We start from the raw sequence: 14,970 nt of genomic DNA, 5'->3' as shown, positions 1-14,970 counted from the left end.
CTATGTGCACACTGCCCACAAAATGAGGTGGAAACTGAGCTGCACTTCCTAACCTCCTGCCAAATGTATGACCATATTAGAGACACATATTTCTATCAGATCACACAGACCCACAAAGAATTAGAAAACAAACCCGATTTTGATAAACTCCCATATCTACTGGGTGAAATTCCACAGTGTGCATCACAGCAGCAAGATTTGTGACCTGTTGCCACAAGAAAAGGGCAACCAGTGAAGAACAAACACCATTGTAAATACAACCCATATTTATGTTTATTTATTTTCCCTTGTGTACTTTAACCATTTGTACATTGTTACAACACTGTATATATACATAATATGACATTTGTAATGTCTTTATTCTTTTGGAACTTCTGTGAATGTAATGTTTACTGTTCATTTGTATTGTTTATTTCACTTTTGTATAATATCTACCTCACTTCCTTTGGTAATGTTAACATATGTTTCTCATGCCAATAAAGCCCCTTGAATTGAATTGAGAGAAACCAATGAATATGTATATATATATATATATATATATATATATATATATATATATATATATATATACTGTAGCTGACATATTACTGTACTAAACAAAACAAAGTATGTTCAACATAAAGATGCAATTTTCATATGTTGAAACCAACGCATCTAAAACGTGATTAAATTTAGCTCAAATATAAATGTTTCTAAATCCTTGGTTGGTGTTTGTGTTACCTTGGTTGACTTCCTGACTAACCTTGGTTGACTTCCTGCAGGGCCACAGCATACTGAGAGCGTTCCCTTAGTCCTCCCAGGAACATATGCACCAGCTCTGCTATGTCCCCAGCCATCACCGCGTTCAGAGAGAAGTCTCCCTTCAGAGTCAGGAGACTCACAGACTGGCCAAACGTCTTGCCCTCCCTGAGAGGAAGGAGGAGAATCACTCATACTGCTGAAATACACTAGTTGACTCGTAAACGTAGTATCCCAACACATTATTCCAGGGTCGTATTCACTACCCAGCTAACCAGGAACATTCCCAGAACGTTAGCTGAGATTCTGTAGTTAGGGTTTTATCTAACATTAGCATGATAACATCCCCAAAACATACAGATAATGTTTTTGATAACAAAATCTATTTTTATATAAATAAATAAATAAATACAAATAAATATATGAATGGAATGTTCTCTTAACATTCACTAAAATGTTGTGCACAACAACCACCACAGAACATTCCCCAAACGTTCACATTAGGTTTCCAGGTAATGTAATAGCACAATGCACCAGTCATGTTTCCCCAGCAAACCAAAATTGAACCTGTGAAAGTTCCTAGAACATTCATTAGGTTGAGGCAAACGTTCCCATGACACAAAAACTGTCCAACCACTGTGCAGCCTTTGACCTAGCTTCCTGGGGGACGTCCCAAACGTCCCAGACGTCCCACCCTTTTCCCTACATAGCACACTACGTTTGATCAGAACCTTATGGGACCCTATAGTAGTGCACTATATAGGGAATAGGGTGTCGTTTGGGACTCACACCCTGCTCCCAACCACTGTGCACCTTAACTGTGAGCTTTAACCTATAGCTTACTGTGCTGTACCTCATGGTGTTGACCCCAGTGACCTCTGGGTAGGAGAGCTGCAGCAGTCTCCTCTCCTTCTCGTCCAGGAAAGTGATGCCTGTCCAATTGATCGCCACAATGAACTTGTTTTTAGGAAGTGCAGGACCTGGGAATATGCATAATGGGTTAAACCAGCGGAATAAACAGAACGTCTGCTTCCCAACTCTCATCCCGTTCACTACATAGTCCACTCCTTTTTACCAGAGGCCCATCAGCAGGGAGGGAGAACAAGAGGGAGCGCTGCACTAATGTAAACTGGTGGCTAAGCGGCATTGCCTTTCCTTCCTCCCACTGTCGCTGTCTCTCTGCCACAGTAACAGTGATCCTTCCTCCCACTGTCGCTGTCTCTCTGCCACAGTAACAGTGATCCTTCCTCCCACTGTCGCTGTCTCTCTGCCACAGTAACAGTGATCCTTCCTCCCACTGTCGCTGTCTCTCTGCCACAGTAACAGTGATCCTTCCTCCCACTGTGGCTGTCTCTCTGCCACACTAACAGTGATCCTTCCTCCCACTGTCGCGGTCTCTCTGCCACAGTAACAGTGATCCTTCCTCCCACTGTCGCTGTCTCTCTGCCACAGTAACAGTGATCCTTCCTCCGACTGTCGCTGTCTCTCTGCCACAGTAACAGTGATCCTTCCTCCGACTGTCGCTGTCTCTCTGCCACACTAACAGTGATCCTTCCTCCCACTGTCGCTGTCTTTCTGCCACAGTAACAGTGATCCTTCCTCCCACTGTCGCTGTCTCTCTGCCACACTAACAGTGATCCTTCCTCCGACTGTCGCTGTCTCTCTGCCACAGTAACAGTGATCCTTCCTCCCACTGTCTCTCTGCCACAGTAACAGTGATCCTTCCTCCCACTGTCGCTGTCTCTCTGCCACAGTAACAGTGATCCTTCCTCCCACTGTCGCTGTCTCTCTGCCACACTAACAGTGATCCTTCCTCCCACTGTCGCTGTCTCTCTGCCACAGTAACAGTGATCCTTCCTCCGACTGTCGCTGTCTCTCTGCCACACTAACAGTGATCCTTCCTCCCACTGTCGCTGTCTCTCTGCCACAGTAACAGTGATCCTTCCTCCGACTGTCGCTGTCTCTCTGCCACACTAACAGTGATCCTTCCTCCGACTGTCGCTGTCTCTCTGCCACAGTAACAGTGATCCTTCCTCCCACTGTCGCTGTCTCTCTGCCACAGTAACAGTGATCCTTCCTCCCACTGTCGCTGTCTCTCTGCCACAGTAACAGTGATCCTTCCTCCCACTGTCGCTGTCTCTCTGCCACAGTAACAGTGATCCTTCCTCCCACTGTCGCTGTCTCTCTGCCACAGTAACAGTGATCCTTCCTCCCACTGTCGCGGTCTCTCTGCCACAGTAACAGTGATCCTTCCTCCCACTGTCGCGGTCTCTCTGCCACACTAACAGTGATCCTTCCTCCCACTGTCGCTGTCTCTCTGCCACAGTAACAGTGATCCTTCCTCCCACTGTCGCTGTCTCTCTGCCACAGTAACAGTGATCCTTCCTCCCACTGTCGCTGTCTCTCTGCCACACTAACAGTGATCCTTCCTCCCACTGTCGCTGTCTCTCTGCCACAGTAACAGTGATCCTTCCTCCCACTGTCGCGGTCTCTCTGCCACACTAACAGTGATCCTTCCTCCCACTGTCGCTGTCTCTCTGCCACACTAACAGTGATCCTTCCTCCCACTGTCGCGGTCTCTCTGCCACACTAACAGTGATCCTTCCTCCCACTGTCGCTGTCTCTCTGCCACAGTAACAGTGATCCTTCCTCCCACTGTCGCTGTCTCTCTGCCACACTAACAGTGATCCTTCCTCCCACTGTCGCGGTCTCTCTGCCACACTAACAGTGATCCTTCCTCCCACTGTCGCTGTCTCTCTGCCACAGTAACAGTGATCCTTCCTCCGACTGTCGCTGTCTCTCTGCCACACTAACAGTGATCCTTCCTCCCACTGTCGCGGTCTCTCTGCCACACTAACAGTGATCCTTCCTCCCACTGTCGCTGTCTCTCTGCCACAGTAACAGTGATCCTTCCTCCCACTGTCGCTGTCTCTCTGCCACAGTAACAGTGATCCTTCCTCCCACTGTCGCTGTCTCTCTGCCACACTAACAGTGATCCTTCCTCCCACTGTCGCGGTCTCTCTGCCACAGTAACAGTGATCCTTCCTCCCACTGTCGCTGTCTCTCTGCCACACTAACAGTGATCCTTCCTCCCACTGTCGCGGTCTCTCTGCCACACTAACAGTGATCCTTCCTCCCACTGTCGCTGTCTCTCTGCCACACTAACAGTGATCCTTCCTCCCACTGTCGCTGTCTCTCTGCCACACTAACAGTGATCCTTCCTCCCACTGTCGCTGTCTCTCTGCCACACTAACAGTGATCCTTCCTCCCACTGTCGCGGTCTCTCTGCCACACTAACAGTGATCCTTCCTCCCACTGTCGCTGATCCAAATTGCACCCTATTCCCTACAGATGTCGGATCTTAATTTGATCACTCTTTTGTAGTGATTCCCCCCCCACCCCCCCCCCCCCCCCCCCCCCTCCCTTAGCATTCAAATGAGCTTCGTGATTTAGATACGTTCACTGAAAACCCGCTTTCTCTCCATACGGGGGCAGTCGAGTCATTCAGACATTCGCCAGCTATCAAAATCATCTTTCCTCCCTCGCTGGCTTTTAAACGCTGAAAAACCAAACATAATATGAATAAACATCCTAATGGTACTGTAGGCCTACACCTAAACTATAGCTTACTAAACTATACACCTAAACTATAGCTTACTGTATCAAAAGTCATTGCAGACACAGGCTTATCATATCAGATGTAAAGACGAGTAGACTTTGAAAATAGTGAGGTAGCCTACGGAATGGAGCACAGTGCTGCATGCCCATGAGGTTCTGAGATCTACAGAATATATTATTGAAAAACAGGACATGTTAAGGTTACGAATCAACTGTCGGAATTGAGTTAACTGGTGGGGGTGGTCTAGTGGTTAGGGCCTCTACCTTCAGTGCCCATATATACATATAGTCCTACCATGTTGGTTTGGGTTCCAGCCCATATATACATATAGTCCTACCATGTTGGTGTGGGTTCCAGCCCATATATACATATAGTCCTACCATGTTGATGTGGGTTCCAGCCCATATATACATATAGGCCTACCATGTTGGTGTGGGTTCCAGCCCATATATACATATAGTCCTACCATGTTGGTGTGGGTTCCAGCCCATATATACATATAGGCCTACCATGTTGGTGTGGGTTCCAGCCCATATATACATATAGTCCTACCATGTTGGTGTGGGTTCCAGCCCATATATACATATAGTCCTACCATGTTGGTGTGGGTTCCAGCCCATATATACATATAGTTCTACCATGTTGGTGTGGGTTCCAGCCCATATATACATATAGGCCTACCGTGTTGGCGTTGGTTCCAGCCCATATATACATATAGTCCTACCATGTTGATGTGGGTTCCAGCCCATATTGTCCTACCATGTTGATGTGGGTTCCAGCCCATGCCCTTCTGGCACAAATAATTCAATCTCCCCCGATTGGCTTGATTTAGTTACACATTTATTAACCTATGGACAGTCCAGGGATATTTTACTCCTGATCTTCATAAGAAATTCCCATAACAGACACTATTTTAGATTTTCTGATCGATGCCCCTACCTTTGTTTTTACCCCCTGGAGTTGATTTACACCATTTTTTCAATATAGCCAATTTTGACTTTGTGGCTGCGGTAACTAGTGAAAACCGTTGTGCCTGTTCTTCAAACACGTATCTGCCCTCTCATTGGCTAGAATAGTCATCACCTGATCTTGCCTCCTTCCAACTGCCTTCCATTTTGAAGACATTTATTTTCATTGTTAATTAAAGCGGTCACTACATTATCTGGTCAAATATAATGGATAATCCGCGACTACATAGAGAATAGGCTGCCATTTTGGACACGGCCTGAATATGGCAAACACCCTCATGCCAAGGGTTAAATCTGTGATACGAAGTATGTGAAGGACGGAGAATTGGGATGCAGCCTGAGATCACTTTATATGAGAGAACCACGTTTTTTTTTTTTATACCTGATAACTTGGCGGCCTCGAAGAACCTGGAGAAGAACATAGGCCACTTCTGACGAGCGTAGTCCACCACCTCGGCCTTGACACCTACTGCTTTCTGCCTAGAGTTGATATATGGACCCTGGTATATGACAGACAGAGCAGAGGACCATAAGAAGACACTACACAGTTGGATAGAACATTGTCTTCTCGCCCACAGTAGAGAAGGAAACAATCATATGAATTCATAAAACTGCTCTCTATCACCAGCAGGGACTTTTAAAAAGGCCTGTTAATAAAGTAATATCCAAGGTTCGTTTCATTCTGTTTTCAATTCACCCTGTTTCACGAGGAACATTTCAACTGGAATTATAGTTTACCTGCTGAATTGAAATGGAATTGATCACAACCCCCATTAATGAGTGATTTAACTCGTGTTTTTTTGTATTTACTGTCTACATGTGAATTTTCCAAATTAAACTCAAATGATTCAGTCAACTGACCTGAGCATGGGCAGTGCTGACCATCTGAAGCCATTTGTCCTGAGTCTTGGCCTCCAGAAGAGAAGAGTTAACGCAGTCCTGAACTACTGTCTTAGCGTTGTCAAGACTACAGTCTGATCCATACTGAATGTAGAAGTGTTTTGCTGACAGCTGGACTATATCATCATCCTGGAGAGAATGGAGATTAGAAGAGAAAGGACATTAGTTCAAGATTAAGTTTTTTTTTAAACTACTTTTGCCCATTTCTGTTAGAAGTTGAAAATGTGTCTCCATCCATTTAACCATTTATTGTTTTTAAAGAAAACTCTGTTTTTGCCACTGGCTTTCATGAGATTTACACGTGAGCTTGTCAGAGGTGGCCCTTTCGTAAAGTGGTCCTTCGAGCCGGATAAATCAAAGACCTCACAGTGATGTTCACTGTGTATACTAGGTCTGCACCCATTTAGTCTTCTGTTTTCATTGTTTGGTCGACAAAGATTTTTTTTTAGTCGAGCAGTAGCCAATAAAATAAATACCCTGTTTGACACATAATATTCACGCAGCACTTGTTCCTTACCTTCGTTTTCTTGATATCCAGTATTTTCTACAACTAGACAAATGTATTCCACACATCTGACTTCCTGTTTACCTCCTGAGCAGCTAGTAAACATTCCCTCCCATTTCGAGTTTGGTCACGTCCTCTGCATCCTTTGCTGTGTCACACGTGTTACAGTGTTCAGAGTTTGATATAACCAATTTATTGATGTGATAATGATATGCTATAGGTGAGGTACTATTGGTCACATGCATGTGATGCATACATGTGTCACGTAGAGAGAGCAAAGGGTTGAGGGAATAAAAAGAACACAAATCCTCCTTTAACCTGTCTCCTCCCCTTCATCTACACTGATTTGAAGTGGATTTAACAAGTGACATCAATAAGGGATCATTAGCTTTCACCTGGATTCACCTGGTCAGTCTATGGAAAGAGCGGGTGTTCTTAATGTTTTGTGTACTCAGTGTATATCACGGTAGTTATACTCTGCATCCCGAATGGCCCCTATTCCCTTTATAGTGCCCATAGGGCCCTGGTCAAAAGTAGTGCACTACCCCTATGGGCCCTGGTCTAAACTAGCGCACTACCCCTATGGGCCCTGGTCAAAAGTAGTGCACTATATAGGGAATAGGGTGGTATTTGGGACGCCGGGCATAGCCAGACAGAGCATTACCTACCTTCTCACACTGCTACTCTACAGACCACGGTAAATGTTCCAAACCTTTGGTTCTTGGAGACTTACAGTATATGAACCAGTGACATAGATCACTTTACTTCAAGACTTGACTGTGTAGGGTAAGATTGCCCTAGATGCTAATCTTGGGTCAGTTCTGAATTTTCCCCACTTAATTGTGAGAGGTAAGATTGGGGGAGGGAAGGCTGTTCCTAGATCTGTACCTGGGGGGGGGGGGGGGGGGGGGACTTAACCCCAGAGCATTACGTCACCTTGTCACACTGGTACTCTCCGAAGCGTAGTCCCCTGATGATCTGTCTGTAGATGAGGTCTGTGCTGACGGAGTCCTCTTTACAGTCATGCCACGGGGTGAAGATCTCCTTCCTGTAGTAGAGTCTCCAGGGGGCGTGCTGCTCCTGCCCACCCTTCCGTTTCACTTCCTGTTCGCACTGGGAGATGGCGTCCATCACGTGCTCCCGCCCGCTGCCCAGCGACCACACCTGGAGGGGGGTGGGACCAACAGACACCTCATTGACATTACACTAAAACACACACCGACACTAAGAACCATGTCACATTGGTCCACCAGACAGTGGCTCAACTCCAAATCGACCCCCAGTCTCTCGTCCCTAGACGCTCCTTTAGATTGGAAGAGGTCAGCAATATGGCCAAAATGTAATCCAACCTATCAGAAGGAGGCAAAGGTGAAGCCGTGCCATATCGCTTACACCTTCGGATGTACAGGAGGGCCTAGGGGTCGAATTCAGGGTCTCAAATACTTTTCTGGAAGTAGAGGTCAGAGTAAAACAGGACAGGGGGGCAAAGGTGAAGCCGTGCCATATCGCTTACAGGACAGGGGGGGCATGAATCCTACTGATGATATTGCTGCTTACCTTTTCATAGAGAGCCACGTAGAGAGAGAAGCCGAAGGTATCTTTGAGGGAGACCTTCTCAGAGAGTAACTGGCAGATCTCCTTGGAAGTGGAGGAGGAGTCTACAGGCAGGCTGATGGTACGACTGTCCATCAGGGTCACAGACACCGCAATGGGCTTCTTAGACTTGGTCGCCTGTCAGTCACCACAAACACAGGTCAGAGGTCAAAGGTTGGAGAAGAGAAGAACCACAGAAAGAACCACAGAAACTGCCAAAAACAGGTCCTGATCACCAAACTACCACTAACAGGTCCTGATCACCAAACTACCACTAACAGGTCCCAAACTACCACTAACAGGCCCCAAACTACCACTAACAGGCCCTGATCACCAAACTACCACTAACAGGTCCCAAACTACCACTAACAGGCCCCAAACTACCACTAACAGGTCCTGATCACCAAACTACCACTAACAGGTCCTGATCACCAAACTACCACTAACAGGTCCCAAACTACCACTAACAGACCCCAAACTACCACTAACAGGTCCTGATCACCAAACTACCACTAACAGGCCCTGATCACCAAACTACCACTAACAGGTCCTGATCACCAAACTACCACTAACAGGTCCTGATCACCAAACTACCACTAACAGGCCCCAAACTACCACTAACAGGTCCTGATCACCAAACTACCACTAACAGGTCCTGATCACCAAACTACCACTAACAGGCCCCAAACTACCACTAACAGGCCCTGATCACCAAACTACCACTAACAGGTCCTGATCACCAAACTACCACTAACAGGTCCCAAACTACCACTAACAGGCCCCAAACTACCACTAACAGGTCCTGATCACCAAACTACCACTAACAGGCCCTGATCACCAAACTACCACTAACAGGTCCTGATCACCAAACTACCACTAACAGGTCCTGATCACCAAACTACCACTAACAGGCCCCAAACTACCACTAACAGGCCCTGATCACCAAACTACCACTAACAGGTCCTGATCACCAAACTACCACTAACAGGTCCCAAACTACCACTAACAGGCCCCAAACTACCACTAACAGGCCCTGATCACCAAACTACCACTAACAGGTCCCAAACTACCACTAACAGGTCCCAAACTACCACTAACAGGTCCTGATCACCAAACTACCACTAACAGGTCCTGATCACCAAACTACCACTAACAGACCCTGATCACCAAACTACCACTAACAGACCCTGATCACCAAACTACCACTAACAGGTCCTGATCACCAAACTACCACTAACAGACCCTGATCACCAAACTACCACTAACAGACCCTGATCACCAAACTACCACTAACAGGTCCTGATCACCAAACTACCACTAACAGGTCCCAAACTACCACTAACAGGCCCTGATCACCAAACTACCACTAACAGGTCCTGATCACCAAACTACCACTAACAGGTCCCAAACTACCACTAACAGACCCTGATCACCAAACTACCACTAACAGGTCCCAAACTACCACTAACAGGTCCTGATCACCAAACTACCACTAACAGGTCCCAAACTACCACTAACAGACCCCAAACTACCACTAACAGGTCCTGATCACCAAACTACCACTAACAGGCCCCAAACTACCACTAACAGGCCCTGATCACCAAACTACCACTAACAGGCCCTGATCACCAAACTACCACTAACAGGCCCCAAACTACCACTAACAGGCCCTGATCACCAAACTACCACTAACAGGTCCTGATCACCAAACTACCACTAACAGGCCCTGATCACCAAACTACCACTAACAGGCCCTGATCACCAAACTCCCACTAACAGGCCCTGATCACCAAACTACCACTAACAGGCCCCAAACTACCACTAACAGGTCCTGATCACCAAACTACCACTAACAGGCCCTGATCACCAAACTACCACTAACAGGTCCTGATCACCAAACTACCACTAACAGGCCCCAAACTACCACTAACAGGTCCTGATCACCAAACTACCACTAACAGGCCCTGATCACCAAACTACCACTAACAGGCCCCAAACTACCACTAACAGGTCCTGATCACCAAACTACCACTAACAGGTCCTGATCACCAAACTACCACTAACAGACCCTGATCACCAAACTACCACTAACAGGCCCTGATCACCAAACTACCACTAACCGGCCCTGATCACCAAACTACCACTAACAGGTCCCAAACTACCACTAACAGGTCCCAAACTACCACTAACAGGTCCTGATCACCAAACTACCACTAACAGGTCCTGATCACCAAACTACCACTAACAGACCCTGACCACCAAACTACCACTAACAGACCCTGATCACCAAACTACCACTAACAGGTCCTGATCACCACACTACCACTAACAGACCCTGATCACCAAACTACCACTAACAGGCCCTGATCACCAAACTACCACTAACAGACCCTGATCACCAAACTACCACTAACAGGTCCTGATCACCAAACTACCACTAACAGGTCCCAAACTACCACTAACAGGCCCTGATCACCAAACTAACACTAACAGGTCCTGATCACCAAACTACCACTAACAGGTCCCAAACTACCACTAACAGACCCTGATCACCAAACTACCACTAACAGGTCCCAAACTACCACTAACAGGTCCTGATCACCAAACTACCACTAACAGGTCCCAAACTACCACTAACAGACCCCAAACTACCACTAACAGGTCCTGATCACCAAACTACCACTAACAGGCCCCAAACTACCACTAACAGGCCCTGATCACCAAACTACCACTAACAGGCCCTGATCACCAAACTACCACTAACAGGTCCTGATCACCAAACTACCACTAACAGGCCCTGATCACCAAACTACCACTAACAGGCCCCAAACTACCACTAACAGGTCCTGATCACCAAACTACCATTAACAGGTCCTGATCACCAAACTACCACTAACAGACCCTGATCACCAAACTACCACTAACAGGCCCTGATCACCAAACTACCACTAACAGGCCCTGATCACCAAACTACCACTAACAGGCCCTGATCACCAAACTACCACTAACAGGCCCTGATCACCAAACTACCACTAACAGGCCCTGATCACCAAACTACCACTAACAGGTCCTGATCACCAAACTACCACTAACAGGTCCCAAACTACCACTAACAGGCCCCAAACTACCACTAACAGGCCCCAAACTACCACTAACAGGTCCTGATCACCAAACTACCACTAACAGGTCCCAAACTACCACTAACAGACCCCAAACTACCACTAACAGGTCCTGATCACCAAACTACCACTAACAGGTCCTGATCACCAAACTACCACTAACAGGCCCCAAACTACCACTAACAGGCCCTGATCACCAAACTACCACTAACAGGCCCCTAACTACCACTAACAGACCCCAAACTACCACTAACAGGTCCTGATCACCAAACTACCACTAACAGGCCCCAAACTACCACTAACAGGCCCTGATCACCAAACTACCACTAACAGGCCCCAAACTACCACTAACAGGCCCCAAACTACCACTAACAGGCCCTGATCACCAAACTACCACTAACAGGTCCTGATCACCAAACTACCACTAACAGGTCCTGATCACCAAACTACCACTAACAGGTCCTGATCACCAAACTACCACTAACAGGTCCCAAACTACCACTAACAGGCCCTGATCACCAAACTACCACTAACAGGCCCTGATCACCAAACTACCACTAACAGGCCCTGATCACCAAACTACCACTAACAGGCCCCAAACTACCACTAACAGGCCCTGATCACCAAACTACCACTAACAGGTCCTGATCACCAAACTACCACTAACAGGTCCTGATCACCAAACTACCACTAACAGGCCCCAAACTACCACTAACAGGTCCTGATCACCAAACTACCACTAACAGGTCCTGATCACCAAACTACCACTAACAGGCCCCAAACTACCACTAACAGGTCCTGATCACCAAACTACCACTAACAGGCCCCAAACTACCACTAACAGGCCCTGATCACCAAACTACCACTAACAGACCCTGATCACCAAACTACAGCTAACAGGCCCCAAACTACCACTAACAGGCCCTGATCACCAAACTACCACTAACAGGCCCTGATCACCAAACTACCACTAACAGGCCCTGATCACCAAACTACCACTAACAGGTCCTGATCACCAAACTACCACTAACAGGTCCCAAACTACCACTAACAGGCCCCAAACTACCACTAACAGGTCCTGATCACCAAACTACCACTAACAGGCCCCAAACTACCACTAACAGGTCCCAAACTACCACTAACAGGCCCTGATCACCAAACTACCACTAACAGGTCCTGATCACCAAACTACCACTAACAGGCCCCAAACTACCACTAACAGGCCCCAAACTACCACTAACAGGTCCTGATCACCAAACTACAGCTAACAGGCCCCAAACTACCACTAACAGACCCTGATCACCAAACTACAGCTAACAGGCCCCAAACTACCACTAACAGGCCCTGATCACCAAACTACCACTAACAGGTCCCAAACTACCACTAACAGGTCCCAAACTACCACTAACAGGTCCTGATCACCAAACTACCACTAACAGGCCCTGATCACCAAACTACCACTAACAGGTCCCAAACTACCACTAACAGGCCCCAAACTACCACTAACAGGCCCTGATCACCAAACTACCACTAACAGGCCCCAAACTACCACTAACAGGCCCCAAACTACCACTAACAGGCCCCAAACTACCACTAACAGGCCCTGATCACCAAACTACCACTAACAGGCCCTGATCACCAAACTACCACTAACAGGCCCTGATCACCAAACTACCACTAACAGGCCCTGATCACCAAACTACCACTAACAGGCCCTGATCACCAAACTACCACTAACAGGCCCCAAACTACCACTAACAGGTCCTGATCACCAAGCTACCACTAACAGGTCCTGATCACCAAACTACCACTAACAGACCCTGATCACCAAACTACCACTAACAGGCCCCAAACTACCACTAACAGGTCCTGATCACCAAATTACCACTAACAGGTCCTGATCACCAAACTACCACTAACAGGTCCCGATCACCAAACTACAGCTAACAGGCCCTGATCACCAAACTACCACTAACAGGCCCCAAACTACCACTAACAGGCCCCAAACAGGTCCTGATCACCAAACTACCACTAACAGGCCCCAAACTACCACTAACAGGCCCCAAACTACCACTAACAGGTCCTGATCACCAAACTACCACTAACAGGTCCTGATCACCAAACTACCACTAACAGACCCCGATCAACAAATGATTGCACAGTTGATATGCAACTATTGTCAATGGTAGAGGATTTCTGCTTCAATGCCCTGATGGTATATCTAGAACCAGACTACAAGACGTTGAAAATTTGTGACGACCCCGGCCAGAGAAAGTGTACAAAGAACGAGCTCTCCAACATCGTTACGTCTATGTACACGCTGTCATACATCACGAGTCACGAGCAACGAGTCATCGCATTGATGAGAAGTGGGACATGAAGTCCCATGTACTGACCACTGAGAACATGTAGGAGAGGCACACAGCAGAGAACCCTAAAACGGCATTAAATACCATTGTTGCTGATTGGGTTGGGGACAGCAGTAAGTAGGTTATCATTTCAATGTATGAATGCTAAAATAAATGGCTGTTTAAACGTCAAGATTTGAAAAATAAAAAAAATTATATCCCTAGTTCCCTCTCACCTCTAGTTCCAGCCAGCTCGGAGGCTCTCCTCTAACCCCATTGGCTACGGTGCGTCTCAGTCTCTTGGCACAGTAGGGGGCGTAGCCCATCGGGCCGAAGCGGATAAAGCTCTGGAGGAACTGTAGGAAGGGAGAGAGAGTGAGTGATCAGTCAATGTAGGACCTTATTGATCTAGACTATATAATGCATGGGTCAATTCAGAGTTGTGATTAGCATGGGTCAATTCAGAGTTGTGATAAGCATGGGCCCATTCAGAGTTATGATAAGCATGGGCCCATTTAGAGTTGTGATAAGCATGGGCCCATTTAGAGTTGTGATAAGCATGGGTCCATTCAGAGTTGTGATAATGCATGGGTCCATTTAGAGTTGTGATTAGCATGGGTCAATTCAGAGTTATGATAAGCATGGGTCCATTCAGAGTTGTGATAAGCATGGGTCCATTCAGAGTTGTGATAAGCATGGGTCCATTCAGAGTTGTGATAAGCATGGGTCCATTTAGAGTTGTGATAAGCATAGGCCCATTCAGAGTTGTGATAAGCATGGGTCCATTCAGAGTTGTGATAAGCATGGGTCCATTCAGAGTTGTGATAAGCATGGGTCCATTCAGAGTTGTGATAAGCATGGGTCCATTCAGAGTTGTGATAAGCATGGGTCCATTTAGAGTTGTGATAAGCATGGGTCCGTTCAGAGTTGTGATAAGCATGGGTCCGTTTAGAGTTGTGATAAGCATGGGTCCATTTAGAGTTGTGATAAGCATGGGTCCATTCAGAGTTGTGATAAGCATGGGCCCATTCAGAGTTGTGATAAGCATGGGCCCATTCAGAGTTGTGATAAGCATGGGTCCATTTAGAGTTGTGATAAGCATGGGTCCATTTAGAGTTGTGATAAGCATAGGCCCATTCAGAGTTGTGATAAGCATGGGTCCATTCAGAGTTGTGATAAG

At 46.9% G+C, this 14,970-nt stretch overlaps 1 protein-coding gene across 1 annotated transcript in view; it reads right to left on the bottom strand.

Annotated features, from left to right (window-relative positions):
* The window catches only part of LOC120035885 (unconventional myosin-VIIa), a gene marked incomplete at its 5' end in the record, with an annotated part of 84,334 nt that overhangs the window by 36,101 nt on the left and 33,263 nt on the right, over window positions 1–14,970 (bottom strand). Inside the window, 7 exons of the mRNA XM_038982349.1 lie at window positions 743–906; window positions 1,592–1,718; window positions 5,708–5,825; window positions 6,187–6,354; window positions 7,667–7,894; window positions 8,288–8,461; window positions 14,027–14,146. Of these exons, the coding sequence (XP_038838277.1) occupies window positions 743–906; window positions 1,592–1,718; window positions 5,708–5,825; window positions 6,187–6,354; window positions 7,667–7,894; window positions 8,288–8,461; window positions 14,027–14,146 (1,099 nt within the window). The remainder of the gene's footprint in view (window positions 1–742; window positions 907–1,591; window positions 1,719–5,707; window positions 5,826–6,186; window positions 6,355–7,666; window positions 7,895–8,287; window positions 8,462–14,026; window positions 14,147–14,970) is intronic.

The sequence above is a fragment of the Salvelinus namaycush genome, unplaced genomic scaffold (genome assembly GCF_016432855.1).
Source record: "Salvelinus namaycush isolate Seneca unplaced genomic scaffold, SaNama_1.0 Scaffold1130, whole genome shotgun sequence".
Lineage (NCBI taxonomy): Eukaryota > Metazoa > Chordata > Actinopteri > Salmoniformes > Salmonidae > Salvelinus > Salvelinus namaycush.
The sequence above is the reverse complement of the archived record's forward strand: the minus strand, read 5'-3'. Positions and strand labels throughout refer to the sequence as shown.